The sequence below is a fragment of the Periplaneta americana genome, chromosome 7 (genome assembly GCF_040183065.1).
Source record: "Periplaneta americana isolate PAMFEO1 chromosome 7, P.americana_PAMFEO1_priV1, whole genome shotgun sequence".
Lineage (NCBI taxonomy): Eukaryota > Metazoa > Arthropoda > Insecta > Blattodea > Blattidae > Periplaneta > Periplaneta americana.
Window position 1 is genome coordinate 775,001 of NC_091123.1, and position 19,210 is coordinate 794,210.

The window sequence follows — 19,210 nt, forward strand, 5'->3', positions numbered from 1 at the left end:
TGTGTCATTATTATGGAAGCAAATAACTTTCAGAATGTCTGGTATTCTTCATTGAAAATAAATCTGAAAATGTTTATTTGAACGTCTAATGAACTTAGTTTGCAGCATTTGCTGCACAAGGCACTAGTTATTATTATTTTATTATTACTATTATTATATTATTATTGTAATTGGCCTTGCGCTGTTGTTTTGCACGTTAATATTCTAAATAAATAAATAAATAAATAAATAAATAAATAAATAATTATTAATAGTGGCCTGGGAACTTATCGTCTATGCACATGTCGGCTAATGACGGTATAATGGGGAAATCTGAAAGTAATAATATCGAAGCAGGCAACGTAAAGCATTCTGTTTGTTTACAATAGCAATATCCTACAACTAAACACATTACTTTTTTTTTGCACGATCGTGTCTTTTGATTGTATTTACAGCTATTGTTGCTAGGCCTTGGAAGTTAGTATTCCCCACACAGAAACTTGTTGCTATGGAAACCATTCTTCATAGCATAAAATTATACTGAAATAGACTCATTACAGTGCACTTATTGTTGCTTAGTTACCATTAAAGTGTAGTTTTGCGAAGGCTTTGGAATAATATTGCTCTAAATTTTCAATGCAAAATATATTATATTTGCAATTTTAGAAATATGATCGTGCAAAAAATGTTGTACAATATACGTTTGTGAAGTGCATTATAAAATCTCGGAAACTGAAAACCTCGCTCTCCTAATTTTTCAAATTCTCCCTCGACTTTGTAAAAAGCGCTTCCCAACCTTGTATTACAGTTTAAGGCGGCGGCATTGCAATAATGAGACTAAAATCGTTTCTTTGAAATGAAGGGATTACTTGATATCTTATGAAAGGTTTGTGTTGCTTTAGTCTGAAATTTACGCCGTCGAAGTGTATAAGCCCCAGACCGAACCCGGGTCCTGGAAATGCTTTATTAGTAACTAAGTCTGCGAGAACGAACAGAAAGAAAAGTTGGACAAGTTCTTGATTCCAGACAGAGCCGGGTAATCCCCTGGGGGGATTTCCCCCTTCCTTTTTGCCACGAAAGCGGACTTTATATGCCGTAACATCTTTTATCGTTGGCAGGTGGAGCCACAAGTACGTGGTGCTGGACTGCCCCACGGAGATGGCCAAGGAGATTATAGTCAGCCATGTTCGTGACGTCACACTCGGCAAGAGGACATATCACTACCTCCTCAGCGGCCTGGTAAGTATCCTGCTGACGTCACAATATTTAGTCCTGCCGTATTTTGTAAAAACGTCCTCACGCCAAGGTAGAAGAATTCAAAACAGAATTCCTACATACATAGAAACTCACGACGTAACTGCCTCATGGCTTTTATTAAAAAGTTAATTTCCAAATTAGCAAAGATACTGCGATGCTGGAAATTCGAGCAAATGGGCAATCGTCAGATATTTTCTTCGTGGTTGTTATTACGTAGAGTGAATTAAAAACCAGGCTACGCCAGTCCTCTAGAATCGCAAAGAAACACTTTCGGCTAAGGGAAATTATAATTAAATATTTGTATTTTTACGTGAATATATCGTAGTGAAGTTGTGCAGTTTAAAGAGCGGCGTTCTCAAAGCACGAGGCCATTATAGCGAGAGGGCCATTGTCCGAGGTTTCACAATTGCTTGGGAACAAATTTCTGACGCGTACACGATACGCTATTGCTAGATCTCGCCGATTCTGGACTAAATGGTAGCGTTAAAACAACACCACTGTATTTTAACATTTACATCACCGAATCTTTTGTGGGAGCGGAAAATGGTGCAGACCACAATCCGATTCAACGTGACAGAAGTTGCTGGTAACCATAGTAACAAATGGAGAAACATTTTATTGGAAATTACGTAGGTACAGTAATGTGGAAATTTAATGTATACTTATTAGTTATAACGAATAGTATCCTATGTAGTTCAGGGACACTGTTCTATGAAAAAACACGTGGAACGCCTGTCTTTACTTAGGAAATAAGCGATAAAGGGAAACCATCTTCTTCAACATATCAGTCAAGTATATATAGGCCTAATTCTTTTTTCGATAAATGGACATTGTTGATATGCTGCAATATACCTTCAGACAATTGAATAGCCTGTAGCAATTATTCTGCTGCAGTCAAGAATTGTGGAAATGAGTGAAGCTATGAGATATGTGGAAGATTAATATTGTTCAAGTAGCCTATATATTACACTAATCCGCAGTAGTGATTAAAGCTACATACGAGATGCACTATTAGATTCACAAAGCTACTGTTCACAAGAAGTACTGTGTCATATTTCATACTCACTGCTCAGGAAGAGGAAAAAGAACTGGTTGGGTCACTGGCTGAGAAGAAACTGCCTACTGAAGGATGCACTGGAAGGAATGGTGAACGGGAGAAGAGTTCGGGGCAGAAGAAGATATCAGATGATAGACGACATTAAGATATATGGATCATATGAGGAGACTAAGAGGAAGGCAGAAAACAGTAAAGATTGGAGAAAGCTGAGTTTGCAGTGAAAGACCTGCTCTTGGGCAGAATATTATGAATGAATGAATGAATGAATGAATGAATGGATTAATTAATTAATTTCATATTTGCTTCAGTTACGTTGTGATGTACAGGGACATCACTTTATTTTTACTTCAGTTTTTATTGTACCTGAGTTTTTTAATGTACTTCACTCCCACCCCTTCTACTAATGAAGTTCAACCGTCCTCCACACAGAACCAAGACCGCATATACAGTTATAGTAGCCTTACGGTCATAGTAAACAGTACGTTCCAAAAATATGTTCGCGTTTTCCAGTGACGAAAAAGCTTTCAGTATTGAATCATTTTCGCACAGGTACTGTCGTCCATTTGCCTACGTCGTATCCCGGTTTCCCCCACCAGCTTTCATTCGCTGGGCTGTCTTAGCTCTTTTCCGAGAACATTAATTTCTATTAGGAACTCGATGTCTACGTAATATTATACAACTGTTTAAAATAGCTTAAATAAAAGGGCCTCTTTAAGTAATTAACTGTCACGTCATTTCCCCCCTTTCTACGACCCTGGGACATAACCACTTGGACGGACAGTAGATAGCATGTCTGAGTAATTTTATCTTTTCGGATCGGGCAGAAGTGAAGATTGAATTTACAGTTAGTAAGGTCTCTTTTATAGAGTAGGTACAGAATTATTTCAACATGAGTTACTTGTACGAAGAACGAAACTGGTAATTGGGATTAGGTACAATAGTCTATAGTGCGATAATATGCACATTAGAACTGAAGCCTGTATCGAAATGAACGGCCACCATTTTAAAAAATGTGTTTAAATATCCATATTATGATTATTTTTCAATTTAGCTTCATTCTCTATATTGTACGCTAATGTGCTGTAGACAGTATAATATACACTGCATAATGAATACGTCCACATGGACAGCTCAGTTCGTGAGTAAAAACACTCACTGTTAATACTGTACTGTATTTTGATTAAACAAAAACCTAATGAAAATGACCAAACTCAAAAGCGCAATATTTCCTGGTTTACGTAAATAGATGAACTACTTTTCTTCCCTCCTATACCTAGTAAAGTGATTTGTTTGTATATTACGCCAGTATCATCGAACTCCAGTCGTGGAAGGGGGTAGCAAACGGCGTTGATCCAGAGGTATACGCAAGTTAATGTTAAAAATTTTAGTAAAAATAAAATTATGTCCCTGTAGAACGAATATTTTCCGTATACGAATATTTTTTCTGTACATATGATTATTTCTTATGATAAATGGAAATGTACATTAAGTACTGTAAAAAGTCTACAAACAAATGAAGAGTTCGCGGGAAAAACGATGAATGTCCCATTTCTGTTAAGGATTAGATAATGATCTAATTGAGTCTATAACTGCAAGATGTAGTGCTGTTTCTATAGAAAATAAAGGAAAGGATTACTTTATTCGTGGTGATAATTCTCCTTTTTACCATTTTTCATAAGAACAACATTAAATTTCGTAATAATCCACTGAATTAGATAATGACATCAACCTTAAGAAAACTGTGACATTCATCGTTTTTCCCACAATCTCTTCATATCGCTATGTATTTGATTTGTCACTTTTATACGCATGCGGAAATTATTTTAGATTGAAAATTACGAAGATTCTAATTGAAAATTAGCCTCTTTCTACATTATTTGTTTGTTATGTTTATGACCATGGATCATTGGCACAAAGACAAGTATGGTTACCAATCGACTGTATGTGATTGTTATTCTAGTTTGTTGACGTTCAGAGCTGCGTTACTTCTCTTCATTCGGTAGAAATATAGTCCAAGCTCTCACAACGTAATAGTTTCTGTACCAACTTCCTAGCTCTACTCACAATCAACATAGCCTCCGCACAGTGCTAGCACATATTGAAAAGAGCCACCGACTTGGTTCTCATTCTCGGTGATTTGACAGTAACATGTCGGCCGATGGACTAGAGATCGCGGGTTCGAACCAGGCCGAGGTCGGTGGATTTTAAGATAAGGTAAAATACATATGGCTGGCTGCACCAACAGAATGTTAACTGGATAATAGCTAAGACTTTAACAAACAACGTGTTAATGCATTTTTAATACTTTGTTGGTGAAATGGGCTCCCTCTAGGAAGCAAGTAAGCTGAGTGTCCCGTGTTATATTCAATTCAATTTATTAAGCCATTAAACATACAGTGATAGGCTTCATCACAAAAAAAAAAAAACAACATACATTTGAAAATACACATATAATTGAAAACAGTAAAGTTTTGAAACCCTAAAATTAATGAAAACACTTCACTTTTAATGTAATAATTGTAACTAAATGTAAATAACTTTATTTATTAAAAACAATTTCGTATGGATTTATGTTAAGAAACTCATCTGCAGAGCAGAAAGGATTAATTAAAAGCCAATTATAAAATCTAGCTTTGAAACTATTGGTTGGTAACTTATAATATTGACTGGGAAGCTTATTATATAATTTCATCCCCATGACAGAAAAATTTGTACTAGTTTTATGTAATCTACAGTATGGAATATTAATTTGTTCACTATTTGTAATTTCATGATCATGTATATTGGCTATTAATGAGTAATTGTCTATATTTTGTCGAGTGTAAAGAAGTAGGTCGTGTATATATAAATTTATGACAGTTAATATCTGTGATTGTTTGAAAAGAGGTCCACAATGTTCGAGATAGTTTGATTGACATAGAATTCTAATGGCTTTCTTTTGCAAAATCAAGACACTCCCAATTTTGCTACCATTTCCCCAGAAAATTAAGGCATACCTAATTATCGACTGAAAGAAAGAAAAGTAGGCACATCTTAAATAATTTTGAGAAACGCAAGTCACTAATTTCTTTAATAAATATATAACTCTTGATAATTTTGTGCATATATATTCGATATGTTTTTCCCATGTTAAACTGGAGTCTATAAAAGGTCCTAGAAATTTGGTATAGTTTTGTATGTTGTCCTTTTTTATTACATGATTTAGGGCAGCTAAAAACCCTGCCGCTGGTAAAGGTCATTTCGCGTTAAACTTCCGAAGGTGAATTACTTCTGAAGTGGAAAGTACACCACGGCCACTTACGTCGGCCTTCAGTTAAGATAAATTGGTAGGTATCAGGACTTAGAAGTTAGAGTGGGCCTATGCTCATCTTCAACCGGAAACCCTCAATTTAGTTTATCTTTCGTGAAAAAACAGCTTTAGGAATTTTTAACTGCGTCTAACATACGTCACTCTTGATATCAAGCTACGAGAATATCGAATGTCGTGATAGATTAAGGTTAAAAAGGTGCATTTGATTCCTGCTAGCGGTGCATCCATTCAAAAGCCGGGAAGTTCCATAACAGAAGTTGAACACAAAGTGTAAGTGGAGCAGGGCGCTTGGCTGAGCATTCTGCTCGTTCGTTTCTGATCGCAGTTAAATGGGCTAGAAGCAGGATTCTTCTCCGAGCCTCAGATGTCGATTATAAGTCTCCCCTCCTGCCACAAGAACACGCTGAGCTAATTTCTGGAGACTTTGAACAGAGAAGCAAGTAAACATGGATTCTTTTATTAACATATGTCAACATTTGATTGATTATTTATTCCGTCAATATGGCTTAAGCAATGAATTACATATGAAAGAAAAACATACGGAAGAAAACTATTGATGTATTACACCCTATTTTATCTTGATACTAACGTTTTCGCTCCTAGTGGGGCATCTTCAGGTACAAGAAGGACGTATCATCTAAAATCAATTACAAACAAGTTTTACATTTGAAAATGCCATGACTAGAATGAAATATGACAATATATTCATACCAAACATTAAATGTCCTGTCAGAATGTTAAAAACAAATTTAATTTAAAACAATGTGAATTTACAAGTTATACAGGGACATCATTTTATTTTTATTTGCATTTTTATTGTACCTGCATTTCTGAATGTACTCCACTCTCACCCCTTCACTAATATCCTTGCTCCCGTCAGACACACAAACTTACGGCCGCTGTTGCATTCGAAGTCTTCAAGCAGTGAAGTAAACACTGCAGTGTATAGTGTGTTTCAGAAATATGATTGCGTTTTCTATAGAAGAAAGAACCTATATTAATAATATCGTACTAAAAAATTATATTCAAGAAACGATAAATTCAATTTCAGAGAATATGCTTCAAAATGTTTTTAATAATATGCGTACTGAATTGAAGCCTGCATTGTAATGAACGGCAACCATTTTCAGTAACTTGTTTAAAAATTCAGATTAGCTTTTTTTTTAATTGAGGTGGCTAGAAGCAAAGGAATGCTAGTGACATTTGTGAGTTAAGTGCATCCAGTGTAAGCAAAAGTATCTAAAATTTTAGTGGCAAAGGCATATTTTAATCGCATCACACATTAAAATTTAAATAAAAAATTTCACCGATTTTACGAAAGCTTAAATATTTAAACCCCATTTTCTCAAAAGTAACTTAAGTGCACTTACAGCCCTTTACTTATGACCCCCTCAATTTAAATGCACTCTCTATATTGTATGATAACATCAATAATTAATATGCTAAATAAAGTAGACATTACATAACGAACATAGCCGCCTGAAAAGTTGAGTTTTTGAAAACAAAATGTTACTACTCTACTGTATTTTGATAAATTCCGTAAAAGTGATGATCAAACTAAAATCGTAATATCGTATTTCCCTACAACATAAATGGATACACTACTTTTCTCTCCTCCTATAGCTAGTAAAATGATTTCTTTACATATTGCACTAGCAACTCCAAACTCCTGTAATGGAAGGGGGCAACAGTGTTTCCGAGTATAGCCAGGTTAATGTTAAAAATGTTGGTAAAAATAAAGTGATGTCCCTGTATAAAGTAGCCTAGATCCCCTTGTATGGATATCTCAAATATATTGTTGCCAATAAGGTGATGATCACAATAAAATCAATAAAAATACTAAAAATATACACAACTAATATATGACTCCATATTTAATAATATAAGGTTTTAGTTGTGTATATTTTTAGTATTTTTTTTAATATTACTGTGATCATCACCTTATTGGCAACAATATATTTGAGATATCCATACAAAAGGATATAGGTTACTTTATATAACTATGTAAATTCACATTGTTTTAAATTAAATTTGTTTTTAACATTTCGACAGGACATTTAATGTTGGTATGGATAATATTGTCACCATGTCATATTTTATTCTAGTCATGGCATTTTCAAATGTAAAACTTGTTTCTAATTGATTTTAGATGATACATCCATCTTGTACCTGAAGATGCCCCAGTAGGGAAGAAAACGTTAGTATCAAGATAAAATAGGGTGTAACACATCAATAGTTTCCTTTCATATGTTTTTCTTTCATATGTAATTCATTGCTTAAGCCATATTGACGGAAGAAATAATCAATCAAATGTTGATATATGTTATTAACACGAGGCTTAGCTGAACATTCCCAAACATGAATTGTAAAAAATGGATTCTTTTATTAATGCTGTGGAGAAGTTTAGATGTGAACAACACCTCAGCTGGCGCCGTGACCATTGAAGCAATTGTGTTACATACTGTACTTGCTCTTAGCTGTGATTGGACTTCAAAAGAAGTGCAACGGCACTAGACGCTAATAATAATAATAATAATAACAATAATAATAATAATAATAATAATAATAATATTCACTGCCTTATCTTAAACTCATCGGGAGTTCAATGTGGAATATTAGATCCTGTAACGTACACTTCAGACAGCCTGCTTGCTCCTGTACTGTAATGTCTTTCAATATTATTTCCTTGATGAAAATTAATATTTAAATACAGTAACATAATCATTAAAAGATCTCATTGCCTTCTAACAGAACGAAGTGTGTATATACTTTGCATACTTCCACTCGGTAATGAGTTTTGGAATAACATTCTGGGAGAATTCCACAGATAGTAACAATATATTCCTATTACAAAAAAGAGTAATTAGAATAATAGTAGGTGCCAAATCTAGGGAATCGTGTAGGACTATTTTCAACAAACTACAAATAATGCCCATGGCTTGTCAGTATATCTTTTCATTAATAATCTTCTTATGTAATCGTGAAAACTTTGTAACTAATTCAACAGTTCATAGCATAAATACACGTCAAAAAAATGACTTTCATACTCCATCGGCAAGTCTATCGTGCTATCAAAAAGGAGTGCGTTATATGGCAGTAAAAATTTTTATTAGCCTCCCTATCGATATAAAAAATGAAACTCAAAACATAAAATTATTTAGGGCCAAATTAAAGAAGTACCTAATTTCTCACGCCTTCTATTCTGTAGGTGAATTCATGACATTCAATAACGCTTCATGAAATTGATACTAAAACTTTGTGTTGTACTAGTAGACTATATTGTAAATCTCTTCTGTATATATTTCATCTAGACTGTGACTATAAATTAAGACTTTATAATAGTATTAGGTTTTTTGACTTGTTCCATATTCTAGCTGTAAGCATGTATGAATACCATGGAATGTTAATAAGTACAATACAATACAACTGCATGTGGAATCAGACAGTTCGAAGGGAACTTGCAAAGAAAAATGTTTCGATTCGGCATTGCCTGAACGTTACATTCACGCCCAGCCGCCCCTAGGCATTCAAATTTTAATTATATCTACTTAAAGTGCATTACGCTCTATAATAAAGTCATCTCACGTTTTGGGTTAACGAAAATGTATTTTATGCACAATTCCTAAAGTGAAAATGTATCTCCATATTTCGGTGTCTAGCAAATTATTGATTTATATACAGTGTGTCCAATGAACAATTATACAAAGAATAAACTATACAGAATGTCTAGAAAATACATCCCCAAATTTTGTACAATTGTAGAGGACTTTGAAACTAAACAATGATGTATCAAAATACCTATAAGTCGGAAGTGCGTTCTTACGAAGTTACACAATCAAGTTACCTTTTATTTAACAACGCTCACAACTGCAGCGTCGTCGGATGTGCCGGAATTTTGTCCCGCAGGAGTTCTTTTACATGCCAGTAAATCTACTGACATGAGCCTGTCGCATTTAAGCACACTTAAATGCCATCGACCTGGCCCGGGATCGAACCCACAACCTTTGGGCATAGAAGGCCAGTGGTATGCCAACTCGCCAACCAGGTCGACCACAATTAAGTTGAATATAAATTAAGCAGTGCACTCAACTATCATGTGGTTACTTGTACTGCATTAGGACAGTCATTTTGTGTAAACGGAGCGGTACATATTAGCTGAATACACGGACTTCGACTTCGGCAGAGACATCCCGAAAGGGAAGTCCACTTTGCGATGTCGTCTAGGTCTAGTAAGCTTACACACGCTGCGGTGCAGGTCTTATCTACTTTTGTGGCGCCATAATGAGTGACAGTGTATTTGACCTCATGCCTCCATGTGAATTTATAAGACTGTGAACCGATTTATCACGTACCCAGCTGCGAAGCCGGTTAGGATTGCAATAAACCAGAAGATACCTAGGGGATCACTTGAAATAATAATGGCATGCCAATAAATTGCACTGTTCAAGCCACAGTTTGATATTTCTAAACCTTGTAGAACAGCTTGCTGAAATTCGTCAGAACCTAATGCCTGGCCCTGCAGTTGGTTGTACCCATTTATCACATTAACATGGTTCGGTTGTTGTCAATACTGTAGTTTGATTACTGCCAATGCTGTTATAATTGATTAATGTCGTCAGCCATCACCCGTATTGATTGTTATTGTCAGATCATGGACGACCGCTGGGAGAGCGAGGTGATCGAGTACGGGGCCATCAACATCACGGGCTTCCGCATCGTGGACTCCTCGCGCCGCTACGTCAAGGACTTCCTGGAGGGCTGGAGGAAGCACGACCCCCCGGCCTCTCAGGGCACCCGCCGGGACTCCATCTCGGTACGTCAAGTTACCAACTGGACCACAACGCTCGACATCATCATCATCATCATCACCATCACCATCATTATCATCATCATCATCACCATCATTATCATCATCATCACCATTATCATCATCATTATCATCATTATCATCACCATCACTATCATCACCATCATTATCATCACCATCATCATTATCATCACCATCATCATTATCATCACCATCATTATCATTACCATCACCATCATTATCATCACCATCATTATCATCATCACCATCATTATCATCACCATCACCATCATTACCATCATCATCATTATCATCACCATCATTATCATCACCATCACCATCATTATCATCATCACCATCATTATCATCATCACCATCATCATTATCATCACCATCAACATCATCATTACCATCATCATTATCATCATCATCACCATCATTATCATCATCATCATTATCATCACCATCACCATCACCATCATCACCATCATTATCATCACCATCATCATTATCATCACCATCATTATCATCACCATCACCATCATTACCATCATCATCATTATCATCACCATCATCACCATCATTATCATCACCATCACCATCATTATCATCATCACCATCATTATCATCATCATCACCATCACCATCATTATCATCATCATCACCATCACCATCATTATCATCATCATCATCACCATCACCATCATTATCATCATCACCATCATTATCATCATCACCATTATCATCATCACCATCATTATCATCACCATCATCATTACCACCATCATCATCATCATCATTATCTCACCATCATCACCATCATCATTATCTCACCATCATCACCATCATTATCATCACCATCATTATCATCATCATCATCATCACCATCATCATCATCACCATCATCATTATCATCACCATCATCATTATCATCACCATCATCATTATCATCACCATCACCACCATCATCGTCACCATCATCACCATCATCATCACCACCACCATCATCGTCGCATTTGTCACTTATCTCGTATCATACTATGTACCGGGACATCACTTTATTTTTACTTGCATTTTTATTGCACCTGCTGTTCTGAATGTACTTGACTCCCACCCCTCGCAGTAACGTTCTTGCTCCCGTCAGCCACACAAACTTACGGCCGCTGTTGCATTCGAAGTCTGCTAGCAGTGAAGTAAACAGTACAGAGTGTAGTGTGTTTCAGAAATATGGTTGCGTTTTCCTTAGAAGGAAGAGTCTATATCATTGAAGCTTATTTTCAGGGGAAGGTATTTATGGAGATTGATTTGTACTCTCGTTGGATATTAATGGAAATTTTGGAAAATACAATTATTTTGAAATTGGAGTATTAAATCAGTATGAATATTACTTTCCAAATAATTAACATTAAAGGTTCACTGGATTCTGGTAAAGGTGCGGTACGGCGAATAGATAATATTTCTTGGATTGAGACTGTATTTAACACACATTCATTCAAAACGAAAAAAAAAAAAAAATTGCAGCCCTGAAATTACTACTTTCAAATTATTAATGAAATGTTGAAGTCTCCGTTTTTTGAGTTCACTAATGTAATCAGAACACCTGGAATACCACGTAATGTAGCCTACTTGAATGTGCAACAAATTCAAATGAAAAAAATGTCCGAAAAAAGAATTCAGAATTGTAATTCACTATAAAACGACACAATAATAATAATTCGCGAATATGTTCATATTTCGCTATTAGAATTCCATTTCGCGATTGTTTTATCCGCATATTATTAATCAGAACCACTTAATTCGTAAAGTTAGTAAAAATCTATTGCATATCTATTATGTTGTGATTTTCGCGATCTCCATAAACACCTGTCCCTGCTTATTTCGCACAGGTACTGTGTGTAGCATGACTGAATAACTTTATCTGTGTGGACTGAGCAGAAGTGAAGATTAGAGTTACCGAAAGTGCGGTAATATGCTGAATAAAGTAGCCAATATATAATGAATAAAACCGCCTGGAGAGATGAGTTTGTGATAAAAAATGTTACTACTCTACCGTATTTTGATAAAATACCGTAAAAGTAATGATCAAACTGAAAATCCTAATATCGCATTTCCCTGTAACATAAATGGATAACTACTTTTCTCTCCCCCTATAACTGGTAAAATGATTTGCTCACATATTGCACTAGTAACACCAAACTCCTGTAATGGAACGGGGTAACAGTGTTTCCGAGTATAGCCAGGTTAATGTTAAAAATGTTGGTAAAAATAAAGTGAAGTCCCTGTAGAAGTCATTAACCCGCTCGCTCCTGTGGTCGACACTGTCGCCATGTTAAGCAGAGGAGGAGTTTGACCCTTTTCCGTAGCCATTAATAAGGAATTCACAACATTCCAAGATTGGCTCTGTGTACGTTTTCAGATGAAGGAATAGGCCAGTGATGTCAAAGCAAGCACATTTTTCTGACCTTGACGTGGTGCGCGGGCAGCAAGCGCTAAGTATGGAAAGAGGAAGGGTTGTGTATATGAATAAGCAGCCTGTTGGATTAAGAAAATAGTGGTGCACAAACTTCAAACGGAACGTGAAATTTTATGTCGTTATTTTTATATGGCTTCTTTCTGTTTAATATTATGTATATTGTCTGTAAAACAAAAGTACTAACACTGATTTCTTAATATTGCAGTTGTGTTTTAAATCTTAATAACATAATAGAGAGTTAAGAAGGAATATTCACTTAAATTCCATAGTAGTATAATATACTTTATTAAGTGGATGAAACACATCATTCATGAAGAAAGTGATATTCCAAAGAAAGAGATTGAGTATGACATGATAAGTTGGAATTTATATCGATGGTATCTTTAGCCTTACAAAAGTAATCAATAAACTAATCAAAACAATATTACACTACAAAGCAAAGTTACCTACGTACTGTATCTGTTTTAAGTGTAACTAATATTACATAACACAACTCTTATCGCATTATGCTTTTAAGGAGATATTTGTGAGCAACTTCCTATCATCAGAATATTAAATTATTTTCTCGAAATCTGCTGAAGCTATAGAGCTGACATTTTTACAACACATGGGCACGTATCTTTTGCTTATGATGTAACAGTAGTTGCTTTGTTAATTCATTTCCTTACAAACAATTTTCATTCGAATATTTTCAAAATTGTCAATACACTATCTTCAGTAATACGTATATACGGTATATTAGATTTACGAAAACATTCTGTAAGGCTACTAAATAAATAGGCCTATACCTGAAAATTTCACTTTCCTATACGAAAAGTTGAGAAAATATTTCTTTTGAATAAAAAAATCAAACTTGTGAAAAATGAGCATTAAAATTAAAACTTACATTCTTATAATGCACTTATACTTCTCAGGCAAATCTAAAAATTACCATGGTACAGTTTTAATAAGTTCTCTTCCCTTTATCCATTGAATCAGTGCTGGCCATCCCTGAATATAGCTCGACCAAGCGACATATACCACCTCTTTCGTCTGTCTCTTTCCTTTCCGCTGTAAAGCGCTCAGGCTCTCCTGGGCTCTAAAGCGCGCTCCTGTGGGCATCAATTAACATGCCTGCATTACACAATGACAATGTCAAAGGAATGTGAAAAGCATTTATTCTCCTGTCTTTTATAAGCGTTTGTGTTTAATTACACACAGTGTTAATGGTGGAAATAAACATGTAGCAATTTTAATTTCTTCATTTATCCTATTGGTCGTCTTTAGGAAGTGCAGTTACAGTACCGAATTCAATGTACTACAAGATACATTCTCAGTGTCTCAAACGTAAATCTTTTTCAGTTGTCTACCAAACACAGTTTGTACTGTGAAAAGCTGCGCTCTACATCGCTTGACGTGATAGGAGCAAAACCAAAAAACCTAACATCATTGCAGTCTCTAAGAGATAGTCCTTTATTCTCGGGTGACTCTATGTCCACTAATTTGCTGTTTATGTTACACAATGTTCGATATCCGTTATTTTTACATAAAATTGATTTCCACTTCTGTTTTACACGTTAAGTAACCGGTGTACTTGGTGTCTCATTAATTCTCTGCGTCATTTCCTCAACTAATTTGAGGGCTTCCGGCATCTCTTGCTCTGACTTTTCTAACCGTGTAATAGTTTCAGACACAGTTTGTATGAAAACAAAATTATTCGTCAGAACCTTCAAATCCAGAGCGTTTTCCTTTGCGTATTTGTTGGCATTCATTCTACAGTACCCCCACCCACTGTACGCTTTACCAATACTGTACTCCAATCACGAGAAAGTCTCTGCCGGATGAGACGAAGCGGGGTAATGCTGTGAATGAATGTTGATGTCATAAGGTCACACACGTGGGTACTCGTATCTCTATTTGCTAGGTCTGACAGCACAAACAATAACATTGATATAGACATATTGATACTACCCTAGTTACAAAATTAGATCACACTTACTCTCATGGTGTTTTAAACTCTTCATACAGGAAATAACATATGCAGGAGAGCGCATGGTTTTTAAACAGAAGTTATAAAGGTAATATTATCTACTTCGCTCCAATAGATGACGCAATAGTAAACACATTTCTTTCACGGTTGATCTCCTGGTTGGAGAACAGTATACTCAATACGCCGTTATGCAGATTTCCCACTGAACTGCTCTATCGGGTCCGAAGTCTCGAAGCCTGATTATCAGATACTCGTCTGACGATGGGATCTGGCTGCATCAGGACTGAGGCAGGATGGCCCTTGGCAACCGTCGCATACCTGTAGCGCTGCTGTTGCATCTCCTGCAGGCCCAGGCGGCGCTCATGTACGACGCAGTGTTCGTGCTGGTGGAGGCCTTCAACAAGATCCTCAAGAAGAAGCCGGACACCTTCAGGACCAACATCCGGCGGGGACAGTTCTTCAACAACGGCAGCAGAGGCATCTTCTGCAACGCCAGCCAGGACTGGGTCACGCCCTGGGAGCACGGCGACAAGATCTCCCGCCACCTCAGAAAGGTATAGTTGCCTCGTTTAATTATTAGGCAGCGGCATTCCTTTTAAGATTTGTAGATCTTTATTGCATGCACCGATAATAAAATGAAAATGCGACGTCGTCACGTCTTGTTTGTTGCTGCTATATATTAATATAACATGGAACAAGACACACTGCTAAAATTTGCAACTCTGGTTTGTATATACACTCCGCGTGGAGTATTGGAGCGGCCTTCAAAAGACTTGACGATAATGGACAGCGCGACATAATTAAAATTATTGAAACTACAAAGCTTCCGTCCATACACTCCGCGTGGAGTATTGGAGCGGCCTTCAAAAGACTTGACGACAATGGACAGCGACATAATTAAAATTATTGAAACTACAAAGCTTCCGTCCATACACTCCGCGTGGAGTATTGGAGCGGCCTTCAAAAGACTTGACGACAATGGACAGCGACATAATTAAAATTATTGAAACTACAAAGCTTCCGTCCATACACTCCGCGTGGAGTATTGGAGCGGCCTTCAAAAGACTTGACGACAATGGACAGCGACATAATTAAAATTATTGAAACTACAAAGCTTCCGTCCATACACTCCGCGTGGAGTATTGGAGCGGCCTTCAAAAGACTTCACGACAATGGTCAGCGACATAATTAAAATTATTGAAACTACAAAGCTTCCGTCCATACACTCCGCGTGGAGTATTGGAGCGGCCTTCAAAAGACTTCACGACAATGGACAGCGACATAATTAAAATTATTGAAACTACAAAGCTTCCGTCCATACACTCCGCGTGGAGTATTGGAGCGGCCTTCAAAAGACTTCACGACAATGGACAGCGACATAATTAAAATTATTGAAACTACAAAGCTTCCGTCCATACACTCCGCGTGGAGTATTGGAGCGGCCTTCAAAAGACTTCACGACAATGGTCAGCGCAACATAATTAAAATTATTGAAACTACAAAGCTTCCGTCCATACACTCCGCGTGGAGTATTGGAGCGGCCTTCAAAAGACTTCACGATAATGGACAGCGACATAATTAAAATTATTGAAACTACAAAGCTTCCGTCCATACACTCCGCGTGGAGTATTGGAGCGGCCTTCAAAAGACTTCACGACAATGGACAGCGACATAATTAAAATTATTGAAACTACAAAGCTTCCGTCCATACACTCCGCGTGGAGTATTGGAGCGGCCTTCAAAAGACTTCACGACAATGGTCAGCGCAACATAATTAAAATTATTGAAACTACAAAGCTTCCGTCCATACACTCCGCGTGGAGTATTGGAGCGGCCTTCAAAAGACTTCACGACAATGGACAGCGACATAATTAAAATTATTGAAACTACAAAGCTTCCGTCCATACACTCCGCGTGGAGTATTAGAACGGCCTTCAAAAGACTTCACGACAATGGTCAGCGCAACATAATTAAAATTATTGAAACTACAAAGCTTCCGTCCATACACTCCGCGTGGAGTATTGGAGCGGCCTTCAAAAGACTTCACGACAATGGACAGCGACATAATTAAAATTATTGAAACTACAAAGCTTCCGTCCATACACTCCGCGTGGAGTATTAGAACGGCCTTCAAAAGACTTCACGACAATGGTCAGCGCAACATAATTAAAATTATTGAAACTACAAAGCTTCCGTCCATACACTTCGCGTGGAGTATTGGAGCGGCCTTCAAAAGACTTGACGACAATGGTCAGCGCGACATAATTAAAATTATTGAAACTACAAAGCTTCCGTCCATACACTCCGCGTGGAGTATTGGAGCGGCCTTCAAAAGACTTCACGACAATGGTCAGAGCGACATAATTAAAATTATTGAAACTACAAAGCTTCCGTCCATACACTCCGCGTGGAGTATTAGAGCGGCCTTCAAAAGACTTGACGACAATGGTCAGCGCGACATAATTAAAATTATTGAAACTACAAAGCTTCCGTCCATACACTCCGCGTGGAGTATTGGAGCGGCCTTCAAAAGACTTGACGACAATGGTCAGCGCGACATAATTAAAATTATTGAAACTACAAAGCTTCCGTCCATACACTCCGCGTGGAGTATTAGAGCGGCCTTCAAAAGACTTGACGACAATGGTCAGCGCGACATAATTAAAATTATTGAAACTACAAAGCTTCCGTCCATACACTCCGCGTGGAGTATTGGAGCGGCCTTCAAAAGACTTCACGACAATGGACAGCGACATAATTAAAATTATTGAAACTACAAAGCTTCCGTCCATACACTCCGCGTGGAGTATTGGAGCGGCCTTCAAAAGACTTGACGACAATGGTCAGCGCGACATAATTAAAATTATTGAAACTACAAAGCTTTCGTCCTCTTTGACACCGCTAGCCTACTAATTGAACGTGGCTACTTTAAACATCTATACTCTAGAGATGGGATAAACTGTTCTTTTTAAGAAACAGTTTCGACTGTAGTCTGTTTCATAAACGAAGCTGTTCCAAAATAACAGTTTCATAAGAATATTATGTGTACAACATCAGTGCCTACTGTTTCAACCTCTCAGCTGCTTCAGGAACATGTTTCAAAGGCCTTGAATCGTCTTTAAGGGGAGGCAGAGGTGAAATTTTCGAACAAAACTAAAGAAAAAATGAAAATTTGGTTTTTTCAATTTTTATTATCTTTATTTTCATATTCCGATGTTAGTTTTTGATTTTGTGCCCTTAAAAGTATGAAATTAAAACCAAGATAACTGTATTACTATATTATTCCCATAATAAACTAATACTTATCATTATTTATATACCTTCTCTGAACATATAAATAAAAAGAAATATTGAAAATTTGTTACAATATGGTGCATGGAGCATTTTATATCAAACGATAAAAAGTTTTATAAAATTATTAATATTCACAGAACTATTGTACTTAGAAAGTTGAAACTTGGAATGTCCATTACTAATAACATACTTAGTATCCATGATCAATTTCAAACAAATCGGATAAATTTTGTGGATTTTGAAATATTCACTTCTGCCTCCCCTTAAATCAGCTGTTGCGTGTATTATGATGACGAAAGTTATTTTTCGTAGGTTACTGTTAAAGAGTACAGTGAATAACTACAATTCAAAATAAATCGATTTTAGTAAAAATAATGCTTATAACCCTAGGAGTTTAATAACGATGACATTAGCCGATGATATTTTTCACGGTGTATTAATAATTAACACTATGTCAGGGCACCATGCACATATTCTCAATCAATGGACAGCTAATAATTAGGAGATTTATTAGGAATTTGATTAAATTGCACGATCCTGCATAGGCTACTGTTGCACGAAGGATAATATTATATCTACTTTCGATTGGAGGTCAATGTTAGCACTACACATGGCCTTTGCAGACAACAAAGAAGAGGAAAACTCTTTAGCAATTATTAAACTGTTTATCTGTTGGAACCATATGGAACCCTAGATCATATAATTATGTAACAGATATGTCGGGGTTATAGGCTTTGAGGTTAACAACTTTTGTCAGGTTTACTACGCTGCCAACTAGTTGTTACATAAGGAGTCACGTCATAATACCCATTTGAATTGCATTAGCGACTGTGCTGACATCTCGTGTTCGTTTACGGCGGACGGGTGGCGATCCTGGCGGTTGTTCTCTTCAAAGTGCTGCCGATTTTAACGTAGCGAGGAGGTATCTGTTACATATATGATCTAGGTGTGGAACGTTGAGTGATCACTGGAGCAGTGTAACACTCTTTGGAACAGGATATATCACGAAACTGTTCCGTATCGAAACCGTTTCAATTGTGAAACAGTTTCAAATAAACTGTTAC

The 19,210-nt window shown here is 36.7% G+C and overlaps 1 protein-coding gene across 4 annotated transcripts in view; it reads left to right on the forward strand.

Annotated features, from left to right (window-relative positions):
- Positions 1–19,210, forward strand: part of LOC138702818 (glutamate receptor 1-like) — a 789,302-nt gene that overhangs the window by 602,448 nt on the left and 167,644 nt on the right. For all 4 annotated transcript variants that reach the window (XR_011332897.1, XR_011332898.1, XM_069830115.1 and 1 more), the window contains exons 6-8: positions 1,098–1,218; positions 10,252–10,416; positions 15,200–15,406. Coding sequence is in view for 2 of the 4 variants with exons in the window: in XM_069830115.1 (XP_069686216.1) it covers positions 1,098–1,218; positions 10,252–10,416; positions 15,200–15,406 (493 nt within the window). In the remaining 2 variants the exon portion in view is untranslated. The remainder of the gene's footprint in view (positions 1–1,097; positions 1,219–10,251; positions 10,417–15,199; positions 15,407–19,210) is intronic.